The 18,503-nt window shown below is 36.6% G+C and overlaps 1 protein-coding gene across 3 annotated transcripts; it reads right to left on the reverse strand.

The window, feature by feature from the left end:
* Positions 1 to 2,332: 2,332 nt before the first annotated feature.
* On the reverse strand, positions 2,333 to 18,293 carry Tgds (TDP-glucose 4,6-dehydratase). Of its 3 annotated transcripts, none has more exons than XM_003477538.5 (12): positions 18,136 to 18,293; positions 16,129 to 16,195; positions 14,920 to 14,988; positions 13,590 to 13,680; positions 11,001 to 11,143; positions 9,291 to 9,389; positions 8,008 to 8,067; positions 6,805 to 6,848; positions 5,913 to 6,078; positions 5,082 to 5,140; positions 4,308 to 4,405; positions 2,333 to 3,117 (listed from the first exon to the last, which is right to left on the reverse strand). In XM_003477538.5, exons 1-12 carry the CDS (start codon positions 18,219 to 18,221, stop codon positions 3,032 to 3,034), a joined length of 1,068 nt encoding a protein of 355 aa, XP_003477586.2. In that variant the 5' UTR covers positions 18,222 to 18,293; the 3' UTR covers positions 2,333 to 3,031. The 3 variants fall into 3 exon arrangements, with proteins under 3 accessions (XP_003477586.2, XP_063103005.1, XP_012996951.1); XM_063246935.1 differs by lacking the exon at positions 18,136 to 18,293 and adding an exon at positions 17,915 to 18,099; XM_013141497.3 differs by lacking the exon at positions 14,920 to 14,988.
* Between the last annotated feature and the right edge of the window lie 210 nt (positions 18,294 to 18,503).

Genomic DNA, 18,503 nt, shown 5'->3' on the forward strand with positions numbered 1-18,503 from the left:
GGTGACACATACCTGGAATCCCAGCAGGGGATTATAAAAGGAGGCTGAGGCTAGAGGATCAGCATAAGTTTGAAACAATCCTGGGCTACACAGTGAGTTCAAGGCCAGCCTAAACTACATGGTAAGACCCTGTCTCCAAAAGAAAAATCATTCCAACTGCAATGGAGAATTCTATGATTTTGGAATACCACTTCTGTCAGACAACTGGCCCAGGTAGACAGAATCCTTGACCATGGGACGTCAAGTGACCGTGCATTCAGAAGTATTCTGACTTCATTTGGACTATTAAGGACTGACCTACCTGGACAAATTCCTTTGGTAAAGTACTAATCCTAAATGCCACACAAGAGGTAATCATACTTCAAGATAAGATTTTTAAAGAGAAAATTAAAATGAAGTCTTTAGAGTATGTCCTAATCCAGTGACATTTGGTGTCCACATAAGGACATTTAACCATGGACATGTGTGTGTATAAAGGAAGACCATGTAAGGATACAGGGAGGGGACAGTCATCTGCAAATTAAGGAGAGGCCTCAAAAAAAGCCAACTCTGCTGACCCCTTGATTTAACCTTAGACTTTACCCTCCAAAACTGAGAAACTAAATTTGTTATTGACAGTACCTACTCCATGATTTTCTGGCAGCCTTGACAACCCAATGCCACCCCCTACTTATAAAGTGAAGTGGATCCAGAGCATTTCATTGTAAGATGGACATGGACCCTTGGGAGGCTGAGGCAGGTGGATTGCTGGTAGTTCAGGACCAGTCTGAGCTCAATAGTGAGTTCAAGACCAGCATGAACTAGAATGGGACCATATCTTAACAAAACAAAGATGGAAATGGAACATGTGGGATTGAGTCTACACTGAATCCGAGGGCATGACTAAGCTTCAAGGTGGGCCAGACACCCATGAGACCACCTTGGTCAGTGCTCCCCTCTCAATACCTGCAGTCATATAAAGGGTATCATACAACCAGAGGAACCAGAGAAGGAGCACACTGAGTTTATAAATGGGTGAGCTTGTTATGTGGCTGCAACCAAGCCATGCTGGTGGGGCCTTAACAATAACACAATGGGAAGGGGAGATCTTTCAAAGCACAGAGCTTTGAACAGTGTATCTGGTCACGCACTAAGCCCAGAAGTAATCCGCACTGAGAATGTGCACTAAGTTATAGGCATGGCAAGCAGCCTGGTTCTCTACTCTGGGCCTTGGAAGAAAATGACCACAGGAGCAGAAATGAGGAAGACAGGGTTAGAGGCACGTGGAAGGGTGCGTGGGAAAGAATGGGGGAGGGAGTGTGAAGATCTGTATGGCACACATTCATGTCTGGAAAGCAACCACCATGGAAAAAGACACTGAAGTACTCGATACACAAAATGACCTGGTCGGTTAGCTTCCACCAGTCTTCATCATCAGCAACCCAGGACCAGCACAATGGGCACCTGCATGGAAGGCACAGACACAGAGACCTTCCACAGTCTTGGGACTCCATACATCAATGGACACCACAGTACTTGACAGGCACAATTTAGCAAGGAGAGTTTAATCTGGCTTACAAATTCAGTCCCTGGTCCGCTGGCTCCCAAGCCGAACCATCATGATGAAAGGGTGCAGTGGACCAAAGATACTTAGTTCAGGAAACAGAACGGAAGAGAGCCAGTGTGGGAGAGGCGAGGGACCAGCCCACAGGCCTCAGAGCCACACCCCCACGACCCAGTGCAACAAACCTGCAAGTGTGCTCCATGAACCCCAGAGGCAGTTGCCAAAGCCAGTGAAGGCAAATCTCCACCCTGACTGCCTCAGACTCACAGTAGGAACTATCACTTCCTACGGCCAATCTAGTGACCGCCACCTGTGAGCATTCAGCCTGTAGCACTACAGACAAATGCTGAACCCCGATACACTACTGTTGAGAAGGGAAAACCAACCCATTTCCTTGGGGGCAAGCTGACTTGGGTCTCACAACAGCCACTTCTTCCATGTAGAATACCCTGTCTGCACAGCTTCCTTTCAGCCGGTCTTGCTTCTGCTCTGACTTTTAGGAATGGCCTCTACACCTGCCTTCTACAGGACAGAACGGACACTTACTCTCCTTTCTCTCCAGGTGGGAACTGGAGGAACTGAAGAGGTAGAGTGGGAGATGCCAGGCACTGTGGGAGCCTGCTGTGAAATGCATTCAAAGAGTATTCAGATTTTATCAGGCAGAATCAAGAAGCCTCCACACTAAAAGTCTGCATTCTTCACAGAGGGTCACTGAGTTTCCTTTTTTCCCTCAGCCTGATATCCCATCAGTTACTTTCTCAAGTCACCTTAATGTAGTTAGGACAAAGATTTAAAATACTGAATCAAATATTATTTTAATTTTTTTCTACAGCAAAATAAAAACATACATTATCTTAAAAGCCACATTGTATATTAAATACATTAAAATACTGACAATTTTATAAATAAAATCATTTAAAACATAAAAACATGATAAAAATTCTCTGGTATAGGTTATCTGCAGGTCAACAACTGATTCTGAAAATATAAAAACTTTCCGTACTGCTTTTAACTTAAATTTTACAAAATTATCAAAAGTTAAAAAGTGCAAAAGTTAAAAAGCTCCATCTTGTCCCATTTTTAAAGCAACTAGAGCACAATGTCTGACTTTAAAAAGATGAATTAGGGCATGATACTCATCATATGTTGCTTAAAAGTGAAAACTGCAGACAGACTTCCTAGACCCTGGGGAAGGCAGGAAGCTGGCTGCCACCAACCCAGAGCCACCACCTGCCTTTAGTTTCAAAACCAGAAGATTCCTCCCTGGCTCACCTCTGAAGAGTCTTCCTATGCCTGCTATTCCCTGACTTCCAGAATCTTATGCCAATATGGAAACTCTTCCGAGGATTGAGGCATTTTGCAGGCGAACGTAATACACAAGAAATTATGATCTAATTCCAAATGAGAAGAAAGCACGTCATTTGGTCACTTGATTGCATATTGCCTGTTGAGGTAGGATAATTTTCTTTTTTCTCTGAAAATCGCTGATTATAGACATGGTGATTGTACCGGAAAAGGTTCTAATGCCTTTTCCACATTCTTCCAATTGTGAAAATTCTCTCTGTACCACTCAACTGATAGGAAAAACAAGACAAAAATTAAAAGTGAAGAACTGAAAATCAATTAACCAACATTTACTAAATTCCTGCTATGCAAGGGAAGTCTTGCCTATTAGCTTATCAGCAGACAATTTGATTTTTAACTTACAAAGTAAACAATTTGATTTTGAACAATGAAGTTAATCAAAAGACTTTTTGTTACCTGAATCTTAGAACTAAAACTTACCCATTTTTTTCTATTTAACTTAAAAAATCCTTCAATACTGAACCTGTTGAAGACATTCTGATTTTAGGGAATTCAAAGTGAAGTGAAGCTTAAGTGATTTGCACTGGTTTTAAAAATTACTTTATAGAAAAAATCATAATATTTGTTCATGCTAATATGATAATAATATATCAAAGGCATAGTGAGATGATGTAAGCTTCCTTTTATTAATGGATGAAATTCTTTTATGTTGTTATTCTATCAGCAGAAGTGTTTCTAGTTAAAACCTAATAGTTTTAAGTTATCTTTGATTTCGTTTTTTAATATTCAATTCAGGTATTCTGTATTTCAAATTTGGAATCAAGATCTTTTCTCATGAGTGTATTTCTAAGTACAGTAGAGCTTTTAACACACATGCACAGACTTCACATTTATTTAATAGATTTTCCTGTACATACTCAATTTGTTCTGTTTGTTTCAATACAAAATGACTGAGGACACCCAAAGGCTATAACTGTTTATAGTCACCAAATCTAAGATGGCACTGACCTTAAGACTGACCATTATTTTACATAAGAAAATAAGAAAGAAAATAGCTGCCCTAAGTTTTCGCTAAGAAAGAAAAAGTTACAACAATTTAGAGACATCAGTGATTTTAAGGCATATACCTTTCTTTCTCTTTTTTAAAAACTTATCTGTATTACCTTTTAAAGCAGAACGTGACCTGACATATATCTTTCAAGGAAATAAAGAAAGTGAATCAATTAATTAGTGATTAATGCTAATAAGATATAGAAAGACTAATCCGAGATCATCCTATGAAATTTAAGATGCTTAAGAAACACAGTAGAGTAGTATTGTTGAAAATACGTTAAATGTAATAATTTCAAAAGTGCAAATGATCCATCACAATTTTGTGAATTGTATAGTGTTTTAAAAAATGAATTAGTTTTCTTCAAACACTAAGGAATTGTCTCCCAATGATCAGCTTATAACGTACTTGTTTTCTTTATTCCTTCATTCCAAGGCACTTTAGGTTTCCATCCTAAACCATGAATTTTTTCTGACTTCATTGGATATCTCATGTCATTGGTAGGTCTTGGGAAAAAAAATATTTAAAATGACATTGTGCATACATCCTTACAAATTCAAACATTTGTATAAGAGGTCTTATGTATGTTCATGCATCTTTACCATAATTCAAGTCTAAAAACACAAAATTCCTCTTAACTACATGCTTACTGTAGAAAATTTACAAAGTATATGGGGGAAAAATTCTTGATTTTTAACACCCCAAACACTTAAACCTCTCTGTGATTTATCCTTTTTAAAAAATTTATTTCACACAAACTTTAGGTATAAGTCTAGAGCTAGCATACATAGGGAACCTGAAAAATGTTTGAAGAATAAAGAAATAAATATACATAAATATAAATAAATGTAACTTGGGACTTAAGCATCAGGCTCTGGGCCAGATAATTTACATATACCATAAGTAAATCTTATTTCATACTTTTACAAGCATGGTATCATTATCATCATCTCTATTTCACAATGGAGAGAACTCATATTTGGACAGTGTCAATACCTTTAAGTCAGATAGCTAGTAATAGTGTTATACTTTATCTGCATGACATTTATAATTAGGAAAAGGCTGTTTTACCAGGTAATTCAAAAGAGATTAATCAGTTTTCAGTCAGGTCTATATGCTTTATAATTTTGTAAGTGCCCGAGATTTCATAACCTTTCCCCAATGTTTTAGCTTGTTACTCACCTATCATTAACATAATCAACCCAATTTTCCATTTCAGACTCTGAATTGGTCTCTTTGATCTGTCAAAATAGAGAAGGTTTTTGAGTCAAATTAAAAAATAAGACTAGAGGATAATAATAGTAATTAATAGCTAATTATAAAAAGACCCAAGAGACAACTGTCTCAAAGCAGGGGAAATGGCAAAAACACTGTAATTTACAATCTACTTTCCACTTGAAGCTCAAAAACAATACACAGATTATATGAACTATGAGGGAAAATGTACTTTCCTGACTGTGGTTACTACTCAGTTCACCTTTCTATTAACCTTAAATTTAAAAATGAGATTCTCTAAAACATATGTACACTCATAATTATTTTACTTAGCAGTGTTCTTTGATTCTAGGACATACAATTTTGCACTCATGAAACTGAAGCATATCTTTCAACTAGGGTATATACCAGTCGTGGCAAGCCTATAGCATGCATGTTGTTTTTCTTTTAAGACAGCAGATGTTAATGTATGAGTTGTTTGCTCTAAATTAAAACCTCATAATTCAGGTTTCATTGCAGTGTTGATACTTTGCAATAAATAAGTGGGTATGGGGTTGTAATTTGGACACTCATCTCTAAATGATTTGCCGTCACTGGTACGTATGTTAATGAATTTATTTTTCCTGAAAAGGAAATGAATGATACAACTTCAGATGATGCATGTGATACACATCATGATGAATTTCATTTTCTATGTGTTCTCTTTTAAATTAAATAAACCATAAACTACTGATATCGACTGTCACTTAATTTAGTGACAATTGTGTAAATAGTACCTTTTAATAACAGATACATTACCAGTTGTATTAGTTCTTTGGCAAGCTGGACAACAGACATTTCAAAATTGGTTCCGATGTTATAAATTTCACCTGGTTTTCCTTTTTTGAGGACAGTGAGAAATGCTTCTACGACATCAGTAGCATACAGGAAATTTCTTGTTTGAAGCCCTGATCCATGAATACAGCTAGACAAATGAAATGAAATGGAATCACAAAGTATACAAAAGCTTTCCCACACTGAAATAAATCAATGACTGGGTACAATTCCAGAGAAGGCAGTTCCCACAGGGAGCCTAGAAATCTTTTATTGAAAACACAAATTCACACAACCTTTAACTTTACCCTTAGTTCTTAAAAGATATTTAAACCTCCTACAGACACTCAGTAAGAGAGTGGCCAACACAAATCACTGAGAAATATTTATTAACTTTATACCATAAATTCATTTTGAAGAAATATCTAGTTCTGTGAATTAAATTTATTCTTTGAAAAAGTAAAATTATATAAGGATGAAAGTAAAATTATATATAAAACTTTAATACTACTACTCCAAGTTCTATGATAGATCACTGAAGAATTGAAATTATCTTAGTAAATTATAAAGATGAATTACAGACATAATTAACCTCAAAACAATTATATTACAACAGAGAAGAATCCTTAAATTTGGTAAGATATTCAAGTCAGGGGCTGGGGATTTAGCTCAGCGGCATAAGCGCCTGCCTTGCAAGCAGGCAGTCGTGAGTTCGATCCCCGGTACTGATAAAAAGGTAAAAGACAAAAAAAAAAAAAAAAAAAAAAGATATTCAAGTCAGTGGCTTTCAACAATAAGACTTCATGATTCAAGGAAGACTTATCAAACACTGTCAACATAGAAAAGCATAGAGATACAAAGGTCAATGATAACATACCATTTCCTGTTGTGTTGTAGTAAAGATATAAACTTTGGAATAACCTAAAAGAATATTTGAATATTATTTCAGATTTAGGAAATTTATTCATTAACATGATTCTGAACTTATTAAGATTAAAAATTATTATTAAGAAATACATATGAATAAATTATAATTCTTATTACTAGGGATTCATGGAAAAAACCTGAATTTGATAGGCAGAAAAAAAAACCTTTACGATACTTTGCTATTTCACAAAAGCCAGTTACTTGAAAATAAAAGGACATAAACAGTAGGAAAATGAAAAGAAATTTTTCATAGACAGTTTGCTGTCATCACAAAGCTCGCCTTAGTGTTGATTTCTTAAGGGCAGGAATCATATTTATCACTCTATGTATTAGGACTCACTCAAAAAGTGCTTGTACAACTTTCGAAAAGTAAATTACAGTGTTCTTAGATTCAAAGAAAATTTATGTCAAACAGAGCAAGTAAGAAATCACTAAATTTACATTAAACCTGCTAAGGCTATTTCAGAAATGAAGCAATGTGGTATTAATATTACACACCAAACAGATGAAAGCAAACAGCTGCTAAGTAAGAACACCCAGTCTCCAGATCTATGCAGGGCAGGTAACAGTCATTACAATCCGGCTTAGTGATACGGAAGCCAATTGCACAGACATTTTCAGCCACTTAGCTGTATTTCTTTATTCACTACATATATTACATTGTGGAAGACGTTCAGGCCCACAACAATAAAGATAAACAAGGGAGCAGTTAAGCAGCTGATATTAAGACACATTTATGCGCAAGCTTCCTGCATCACCCTTTAACTGGCTCTCGGTTAACTTTCGGTATCTTGTCTGCAAGCTAAGAGGTAAAACCGCAGTGTGACTGCGGTGGTGGATACTCTAGTGCTTCAGAGGGTTTGAAGGCTCCAGCATTTTCACATATAACATTTCACTAGAGCCTCAAAATCCTTCCTAAGCATTTTCATTATCTCCCAATTTAAAGACAAGTTCAAAGTTATGCCAGCTGGAGAACATCAAGTTGATACTTCAGACTCAAGTCTTGAAGTCTGCTGAGATTTGCATAGGGCCTCCATAGAGCATGATTATGACTACACATTTCTTTACACAAATAACCTTAGAGATTGTCTTTAAAAAAGGACAAGTTACAAACACTATAAAAAGCATTTATGAATTCAGAAACAAAATTTACCTTTTCTGGATATTGATGTGGCCCATAAACATTGCTACTTCTTGTGATGACAGCTGGAAACTTAAAAAGAATGTTCAACATTCAGGTAATGGAAAACTCCAGCACTAATAATTATGTTAAGAATATGCAGTTTTAAAATATAGGTACCTTTGCTTAAATAATTCCATACATCTAAGGACAGAGTGAAAAGACTTTTTGTATGTGAAGTTCCTAAAAAGTCCGAAGAGGATGGGGTCCAAAAGGAAGAAGACCACTCTCTTGAAAAAGGAAAGACAAAAAGATACGGAGGCTGATTGCTAAGTCCCATAGCAGGACATCAAGGACCTCTCTGCCTGCTCATTTTAAGACTCTCTCTAGAGCTCTTAAGTTTGATTAGAGGTAAATTTCAAGTCAGCTCTCTTCATTGTACAACCCCTACGGACAGCAGTGCCTCTATATCATAAAAGGTAAACAATCTTGAATTTCTGGGTGGCTTTCTAACTCATCCCTAATAACTCACAAAGATCAGTGGGAAACCAAACGTTGGGCATTCGAGTTGATTCCTATTGGGAAAGGCTTCTGCAGTGATACTGCCACAACTCCCAGGGACAAGTCTACCTCTCGGTCCTGAGCAACCGAGAGCCTAACATGCAGAGACAAGTGCATGGCAGGAAGGGGTGGTTTCCCTCTGTCTTCCTCTACTCCAAAGGATTCCAACAGGGTTTTCACGGTAGCTATCACACTCTACCTATCACTGAAACAGGGAAAATATATATATTTTTAGTATTCCTTTAGTGATGAATTAAACATAAAGAGCTTAAATTTTTTGTTGTCCAAATGTAGCAGAAAATGGACCTCCCACCGATAATCTTCCATTGTCCAGATAATAGTTCCTGTTACAAATTCTGTTACTACTGTCTCGGTTGATACACAGCTGGTCACTATGATGCATATTGTAAGAACCAATCAAAGACGGCCAAATACTGCACTTCTGTTCTTCCTGCTTACTTAGCCCATAGAAGCCCCAAACTACCAAGGATCAGGGCCTGCTGTTTTGGGAATTATCATGATCAGTGCCTGTCAATGTAAAATAAACACGCCTCCTAATCCTGGGTGTCATCTCAGTGCTTCTGCTTGTCATTTCACACACAATGTGATAAATTAGTATTTTAAATTTATCAATATTTAAGTTTTTCAAGCAGCACCTTTTATCCTAAAAATGAAATACTACTAAAGCTGACTTGGAATTTTAGCACTTAAGTCAAAAGTAACATCATTCAAAAGTTTCTAAAATAAGTTTGTACCTTATATCGTTCCCAATAAGACTGTACAAAACATTCAGCAGCTGCTTTAGATGATGCATAAGGATTTGTGGGTTGTTTGGGTGACGATTCATCAAATTCCTAATTGTAGAAACATATATTTAACAATTAAGCACTATATACATTTTCTACATAGAAACCATATTACACTGGCAGGTTTTGAGGAGCATACCAAGCTTCTGCGTTAAAACTCTCTTTGGCTGCTGTGTCAGACCTGATACTGAGGGGAAGAAGTGTAAGAAGAAAGAAGTTTACCTGATAAAAACTGCAGAGTTGACAGTGGTTGCTTCTCAAAAGCAGGGTGGGGGATTAAAATGTAGTCAGGATTTGCTTTTTCTTACTGGAAGTCTTTTCGAACTATTTTTTTTCAGTATGTTACGTTTAGCAAAATGAAAAAAAAAGTTATTAAAGATAAAATGAAATAAGTTTCTTGTAAACACCGACTATGAAAAATACAGCTTTCTGCGCAGGGAAGCCACGGGGATCCGCTGCCATTGCTAACCCAGTCTCTCCCAGCAAGAGCCCAGGCAGCGGGAGGGCGGTCACCGCAGAGCTGAACTCTGGGACAAGAGGGCACTAAGGAGCCATATGGGGCTTTGGGGACCACTCCGAGACAGTGTGAAAATGAGGAAGAACACCACGCTCAGGGGCTTTGAGAGTTTGTCACTAAGGCCACAGTAGGGAATGTGGATGCAGCTACAAGAGCAAGGACACAGAAAGCACACGGAAAGGCTCGAGAACCACGGAAAGGTGTCCAAAGGAATGCCATCTGTAAGTCCGCAGATTAGAAACTGATAACTAACAAATACCAGTAAAAATTATAATTAGCATAAAAACAGGCTTTCATTCAAGCAAAACTGTATGCTGACTGGGTCAAGATTAGGTGGATCTTTAGAGTTTATAGGTCAACCACATTGGTCATTTGGAAACTAAAAGTATAGTAATATAAACAATCGCATTCTTTTCTTTATAAAATCATGCTATCTGCAGTTTTATTTTAAATCTGACACAAAATCAGACAACAATCAAGTTAATTATACAGAAAACAGCCTTTAACTGCTAATAACCATTCACAGTTAATATACAATAATTATTAGTTGTACATAGGTTCCTCTGAGCTTTCCTTTAGCACCGTCTTAATTTCAAGGTCACTGTACTGAGTAGCATAGATATGTACTGATATATCTATGTGTTAAAAGAAAGAAAAATTTAGATTGGAGGATGGAATCATCTTTTTGTGTAAAATGTATAATATTTGGGAATTATTTCTTTTAAAGACTAGATTCCAGTTTCTACAATAATTTCACACTTCCTCCTTGACATTAGAAGGAACGCAACGTGATTTCCTGGCTGGAAGGGAAAGCTAAGCAGGAGTACAGGGCAGCCTAAAGAGTCTATGCATTGGTCTGTAAGAATGCCAGTCACCACATTTGTAAGCCTGGGACCAAAAGGTAAGATCCGTTTTTGTCTTGCAAAACAGTCAAATTATGAGTACATCTCTACCAGGACCAGGCCATTCCCCAGGTGGGATAGCATTGTTTACTTTCAATGGATGACAATAAAATAACATTCTGGAACGTGCCATGAGTATGTACAGTTAAGAGTATGAGAAAAGCCCAGCATAGCGTTAATGAGACAGATTTGTATCTCAGTACATAATAAATAGATGGAATTCATATTTTATAAGCTTACCTTATCAAGACTGCCCCCATATACTTCATCTGTGCTGACGTAAATAAATTTTTCCACTTTGGCTTCATGAGCAGCACTTACCAAAACATGAGTACCATAAACATTAACATATGTAAACTCAAAGGCACGGACAAAAGAAAGATCTAGGAAAAGAGAAAAAAAGCTAAAACAATTCCACCAAGACACAAAAGTGAACAATGAACTCAGTTTCTAAAATAGTACTATCTACTTCTCTTCACTCACTATAATTGCAATGTTATAACACAGATATTCATTGATACTCATGACTTCTATAAATCTCTATCACAAAGCACAGGTAAGATTCTTAGAACCTAGAAAACTGTTGGTGCTAAATTTGTCTATATAAAAAAAAGAAAATACAAAATACTCCATGTAAATCTTTTCAATTTTAAAAAAATTGTAAACTTCCGAGTTTGGCTATTCTAGCATTATACTTTGCAAATCCATTTCTTATTAATAGAAACAATAAAAGCTGGGTAAACAACTTTAGAATATGCCTACTTTAAAAAAATTGAACCTTTCTAGCAGCCCAAGATTGAGGGGACTTTCCTATGATTCATAATCCAGAAGCAGTAAGAGAAGACATTGATAAATATAATTATATAAAAATTTTTGCATGGTTTAAAAAAAACTAAAAATGAAATTACTTAACATACATAACTAGTACTGTACAGAATAGTAATGGTGCCTATACAAAATTACACAATACTCACTATACAAAATATTTCGAATAGTCAAAATACAAAATTGCCTATAAAAATGACTATATAAAAAGAATGATATCTAGACAGACTGAAAAAAATAAAAACAAGATAAAATTCTTGATAAAAACACTTGGGAATAAATACATGGAGCTGAAATGCATTATTACTTGGGAAGAAGGCAATGGATCTGATGGATTTACTTTGACAAGCTAATTGTACATGTGTATAATTCCCGAAGTAGGCATTTAAAGAATTCAAACAGAAGGGGCTGGGGATTTAGCTCAGTGGCATAAGCGCCTGCCTTGTAAGCAGACAGTCCTGAGTTCGATCCCTGGTACAGATAAAAAAGAAAAAAAAAAAAAAAAAAACAATTCAAACAGAGTATGTATCTTCCAAACTATCAGGGAGAAAAAAGAAAAGTCTCTCAGTTAAGTCCTTAGAAAAATCAAGTAAAAGGGTAAGTATCAAGGGTGATCAGAACAGATTTTTTAAAAAAATTCCAAAATCTTGTACTTACAAGAAACACAGCTAGACCACAAAGCTAGAGAATGAGTTGCAAGTTAAAATATGGAGTAAGACATACAATTAATGTGACATTTATAAAGCTATATTAACATCAACACCATAGACTTCAAAGTAGTGTAATACTAACAAGGCAGAAAAATCACTTCATACAAATGAAAAGCTCAACTCATAGGACATATACTAGAGATAACTGCTTTTCACTTTTCTCACTGAAATATGTCTCTCAGTGAGAAAAGTTTAAATAATCCAATTTAAAAATAGACAAAGATTTCAAGTTACCCCCCCCAAAAAAAAACATTAAAAAGTTCAGTCTTACTAGTAATGAGGGAAAATGTAAATTAAACACGTAAAGAAGAGACTACTCCACAGAGCTGAGTTTGCCAAAAATAGAAAAATCTGACAAAACTAAGCTTTGGCAAAATTTGGAGCAACAGAAAGTCATACATCACTTGAGCAGTGGAAACTAACTTGGAAAATAGTTTGACATCTTAATGTTGATATATGCCAATCTTATGATCCTATCAATGTATCAGAGAGTAATATAGACTCATGTGTTACCATGATACATACATAAGAATGCCCATGGCAATACTGTTCAGAATTGTCCAAAAGTATAAATAACCCAAATGCCCATTAAGAGTACACATAAGTAAACTGTGGGAATTGGAATTTGCATAGTACTGAAAAAGAATAAACTGTATGTACATTGTCTTACTGACAGCTATGACCAGCATTATTTTTCCCTAGTGACAAAATCCAGCAATGGGGTTGAATAAGCAGATATCTAACAACCATCTTTGAAAGAGGACACACACGTTTCACCAGAAAACAGGCCCGTGGGCACTAAATCACTGATATGCTTGGCATGATGTACCTCACTATTATTAGTTTGGGTTGTTATATAACCTTGAATGTATCTTAAAACTCTGAACTGACCCAAAATCAGAATAATGATTACTTTGGAGATAAAGAATGAGGAGATAGGTGTGGTTTTAATTTTGTTTTTCTTAAATTGGGTGGTGGGCACACAGTGAACATAATATTATTATCTGTACCATTCTGTATATTTAAGGTACTTGCTAATAATTAGCCTAATATTTTTACTGAAATAGAACACATTCAGAAGAACTTAGAAGTACTAAAGGACAGGACATTGCTTAATGCTCCGTAACAGTAGTTCGGCCAGTGCCTGCTGCCTGGTTTAAAGTTATAATTTCCTTTGCTTTTCTCTACAGTTTTGCTGTCTATATACTTATCCCTAACACTATAGGTTAGTGTTGGCTGTTTTTAAATTTTGTAAAAACACACAAAACTTCACGGAAATGCTTTGGATGCTTACCTACATGTGTTTGTGCAGCAAAATGTAGCACTATATTGATTTCCTCTGTTTCAAAAAGCCGTTTCACCAAATGAGCATCGCATATATCACCCTACATGAAAAAACAAACATGAAAAAGCTAGGTTTCTTTTAACACTCTCATTCTTAATAATCATTTTTATTATAACACCCCCATCCTCTACCTCCCAGGTCAACAGAGAATGTTTTCAAAATTCAGCCATGTGGTTAGGCAAGTACAGTAATGATGCTATTTCTCCAACATCTGAGAAATAAAGTACTTCTGTCTCAAAATGTTTTTGCGAGTAAGTGTGAAACAGCACTTTACTGAGCCGTAACTAAATGCTGTGCCATTTGTTTCATCACATTCTCGCCAAAAACATCAAGAAGAAAGTTTTTTAGCATTAAAGATATGCCTTTGAGAGAACCACTACTAAAATATACTTAAAGTAAGTGTAATTAGAATGACATTGGGAAACATTTTGTTGCAACTAAATAATACTTTTTTATGTTTATAGGTACATTTAATTTTTTTAACAATACATATTTTCAACTCTCTGAAGAAAACACTTTCACAAAGAAAAAAGTGCGAAAGTTTGTTTAGTATATTGTTAAAAAAAAGTTTACAGAGTCACATTTTAGGAAATCAACATAAATCATGACAGTTTTATTGGACAGTAACATTTCCCTATGCAAACTAATGAACTGGCCCTGTGGTTTATACATCTGACTTGTCTGAGAGTGGTTAGTAACAATCAGCCTTCCAGAGACAATCTGACTTCGCAGGGAAGACTGCTAAGAGCTCCATGGTCTGGCTGGCCTTCAGGGTAATGACACACTTCAAATCCCAGGAAGGTCTTATTAAATAGGTTACTCAGGATTTAAAGTCACAAACTATGGAAATTCAGTCAGCTACTTATAGACTCTCTGAGGTACCAAAAATCACATGAAATCTTTATGTGGTGTCAAAGTACTATTCTCTAGAGCCCAGTGTACTATTCTCTAGAGCCCAGTGTACTTGTGGAAATTAAGTATTTGATCTTTTAAGTGTGCACTAAGTGTGTCCTCCTAGCCCCTATCAATATGTTTGTAAAGTAGAAAGATACTACAGTTTCAGCATAACTGAAGAGATGCAACATAGAGCTTAAAATTCTATTATTCTGGAGGCTGAGGCAGAAGAATTCCAAGTGTGAGACCAGCCTGAGCTACTGAGCTAGTTATAGTGTTCAAAGCCAGCGTAGACTACACAGTGAGACCTTGTCTTAAGGGGAGGGAGGGAGCAGTAATTTTAAAACTTGAAGGAAGAGACAGTACAATTTTAAAACTTCAGTACCTTTATAAATTTGTAGTTTTTTTTGTTAGAAATGGTTTCAAGATTCTTCAAGCTTGCACAGTAATCCAGCTTAAAATAAGACAGCATTGTTGGTGGGAGGCAACACAAAAAGCAGTATTAGCTTTTTCTACACAATACCAACTTAAGGAGTGTAGAAGTTAATTACTATAACATGAAAACATGTCCTCTTAAAAGTGTGCTTGCTCTGTGTTTTCATATATTTTACCCTTCTGACATCTTAAGAGTAGAAAACAAGAAATTTTTTTAATCTTTTAAAATACAAAACAAAAATAAAAACTCAAAACCAAATCTTTTTATAAATCTCTAAAAGATACTCTGCACAAATTTGCCTCCAGATACTGGTGGCTAGAAAAATGCATCACTCCTCACAGAAGAGAAATTAATGATTAAAAATATAATTGCTTAACACATATTATAATTCATTATAATTGGTCCTGAGTTAATGGTTGGCAAGTTAGTGTACAGATGGGGAAAAAAGTAATGATCAATCAATCTTGTTGTCCATAACAATGCAAAAATTCCTAAAAGTTATGTTATTATTTGCATGTATAATTTTGCTATTATGCTTTACAAAACTAAGGTCTCTATTTGCATCTTTTCATTACTTGAGAAAGTCAGTGATCACCAATTATAGCTGTCAGATTTTTCAGAAAGACTTCAATCATTGCAATAAACTAAAAACTAAATGTATAATTTTTTGGAGGTGGCAGTTACAAAATCAAGAACACAAATTCTTTAAATAAAGAACACAAATAAAGCATGCTGACACACACACACACAAAAACCACAATCACAATCACAATACACCGAACACTGAATTTAGAAAATGTGATTTTTTTAAAAAAGTACCATACTCAACACTTGAGTTTATGAACTAGCACAGTAAATCAAAGTTTCAAAAGATTTTATATAAGATTAAAAGTAGCATGAACATGCAACTAAACAGGTGCTTAAGCTGTTACAATGATTAAATAAAATACTGAAATAGCATAATAGGATTCTACTACTGTTTTTCAAAAAGAAATTAAATTGGGGCTGGGGATTTAGCTCAGCGGCATAAGCAAACAGGCAGTCGTGAGTTCAATCCCTGGTACCAATAAAAAGGAAAAAGACAAAAAAAAAAAAAAAAAAGAAATTAAATTGAAACATAATTTCATTGCACGAAGATTACGTTTTTACAAAACTTACCTTGTCTAGATTTATGATCATATAGTTTGGATAATCTTCTACTAAAGAAACAATCACATGCGATGCACTATAAGAAAAAAGTGTTACATTGTTGAGTGGAAAATTTAATGTTGTTAAATTTCTAAATTTTCTTCCAAAACTTGAGTTTTAGGAAAAAATTCAAACATAACCTTTAATTTTTCAAAGATAATGGAAACAATATAACACACTAAATGTAAACACATGCACTTTTTCACTAAACTTTTTGAAGTACCTATAAACTAACTCTTACACTTTTTTTACACAAAGAAAATTTACTGGCTTTGGGGGACAAAGCTAAAAATTAGTTTAACCAAAAGATGCTGTACATGCATGTTTGAAATGTGAGTGTGAAGCAAGATGAAAAACATAAGAGATGTTAAAAAACCATGCCAACACTGTAACATCCCTTCTTAGGAACTCCAGATATAAGCATGAAAAAGTTCAATTAGCATGAGCACAATCATTTATAATGTTTATAGAATTTTCCACAAATGCTATCTTGTGATATATGAATTTGGCAGTGTGTATCAGAATCCTACAGGAATCCTGAACTGCTTCCAGGTTTCCAAGGCTAGTATTAGCTGACACCACCCAGAGCTGGATGCCCATAGTGGCTCCTGGTCTTCAGAAGACCTTGAAGGGGAACCAGAGGCAAATCTCAGTGAGATGATCCCCAGCATCACAGAAACAAGTGTCGGGTGCCCAGGAGTCAGTCTGTTGGTGGTGGTCCTGGTGGTACTGTTTAGCAAATGCTTCACTGGACCATTACTCTCACACCAGTACAACCCTCTCCTGTCTATACTCTTTTTCTTAAGAAACTGCCTGCCTGATATGTTTGGCCAAGTGACTGTCAGATTAGAAGATGAATTAATGTGCTATTGGGCAATCAACAAGAATCCCACAGTCTCTTTTCCTTTACTAAACACTCAGTTCCTCACAAGCAACAGAGGCTCGGGGATGGAGGCAGCAAATAAGCACTAATAAGCAATCTAATTTCAGGTAGAGATAAGTGTGTGAATTGGGAGAGGGACTATTTTAGATAGGTGAGTCGGTAAGGATTCTCTACGGCTTGAATTAAGTGGATCAAACTGCTAAGTAAAGGAACAAGTGCAAAGACTTCATGACAGAAAGGACACTAGGCTGGTGTGTTCTAACCATCATGAGTAAGAGCAGAAGGCACAGAGCAGCTACAGATCAGATTGAAAAAGTATGGTTTGGACACGTGAATCTGCTAGATATGGAAAAGAGTTTGAACTTTATTCTGATAGAAGCCACAAGAATAAAATTCTATACATAACATGATCTGATTTACTTAAAAAAGTAAAAAAAAAAAAAAAAAAAAACCACTGACTTCTGTGCGCAAAACAGACTTTAAGGCAACAAGTGTGGAAGCAGAAAGACAATGAGGAAGCTACAGTTGGTGTCTAGTCACAAGAAGGCGGTGACACGGGCTTGGAAGGAGCGTGTTGAGAAGCGTTGCATTAAGGACTTATTTTGGAAGTAGAAAGGTCTCGATCAAAGAAGAGTATAAGAGAGAAAGGCAATAAACATCTAGTATAGGTTGGCAACAATAGAATATTTTAAGTTTGCTGAACAAACAATCTTATCACAATCCCCAAACCGTTTTGGGGGCGCCAGTGCATCACGATGGTGGGGAGTGGAAATTGGCAAAAACTGACTGTACTGTGCGCATTCCCAGGAGTGATAAAGAGTGATGTTTGGGGCAGTTAGGAAGTTGGGGGACAGTACCACAGTGGCACATTACCGGTTTGGGGAAGCAGGCGATTGAAAGACGTGGCAGTTTCAAAGGAAACACGCCTTGGCCGGCCAGGGAGAGAGGAGACAGACGGCCAGAGCGGCTCTTTTGGACTCTCCCTTGCTAGACCCCCAGCAAAGCTGGACCCAAATTACAAAAGGAAACAGAGCCGAGGAAGTTTGGGGTTTCTGGGGCGGGGGAACTGCTCGGCCAGCAGCGCCGTTACCTACATGAAACCAGCACCCCCGGTCACCAGGACCCGCTTCGCAAAGCTGCCTGGGGAACTCAGGGGTTCCGCCAGGGAGGCCGCCGACATCTCCCAGCTCAGCAGTGTATACCTAGCAACGTAAAGCACCGCGTTTGAAAACCAAAGGAAAGTACCACTGCGACGATTTTGCGACATGACTCGCTCCCTCCACACGTTACGGCGCTGTCACTGGCAGCTTCTAGGATAGGCTCTGAGGCCCATTTTCCCGCCCACCGGTGGGCGGGGCATATCCTCGCAGTGCTACTGCGCAGGCGCACGTGCTCTCAGCCTATGCGGGGTTGGATGAGCATTAAAGGGGTTTCCGGGATAGTGAGGTTAGGAATATGTCAC

The sequence above is a fragment of the Cavia porcellus genome, unplaced genomic scaffold (genome assembly GCF_034190915.1).
Source record: "Cavia porcellus strain 051 isolate PalLab524CR breed Dunkin Hartley unplaced genomic scaffold, mCavPor4.1 scaffold_4, whole genome shotgun sequence".
Lineage (NCBI taxonomy): Eukaryota > Metazoa > Chordata > Mammalia > Rodentia > Caviidae > Cavia > Cavia porcellus.

Excerpts from the sequence above, each read along its gene's own strand:
- Tgds (XM_003477538.5), bottom strand. The coding sequence starts at position 18,221 with ATGTCGGCGGCCTCCCTGGCGGAACCCCTGAGTTCCCCAGGCAGCTTT. Across the intron at positions 13,681-14,919 it reads AAAACTACAAATTTATAAAG|GGTGATATATGCGATGCTCA; the intron begins GTACTGAAGTTT and ends TTTTTCATGTAG. Across the intron at positions 6,849-8,007 it reads CACATCAATATCCAGAAAAG|GTTATTCCAAAGTTTATATC; the intron begins GTAAATTTTGTT and ends ATATTCTTTTAG.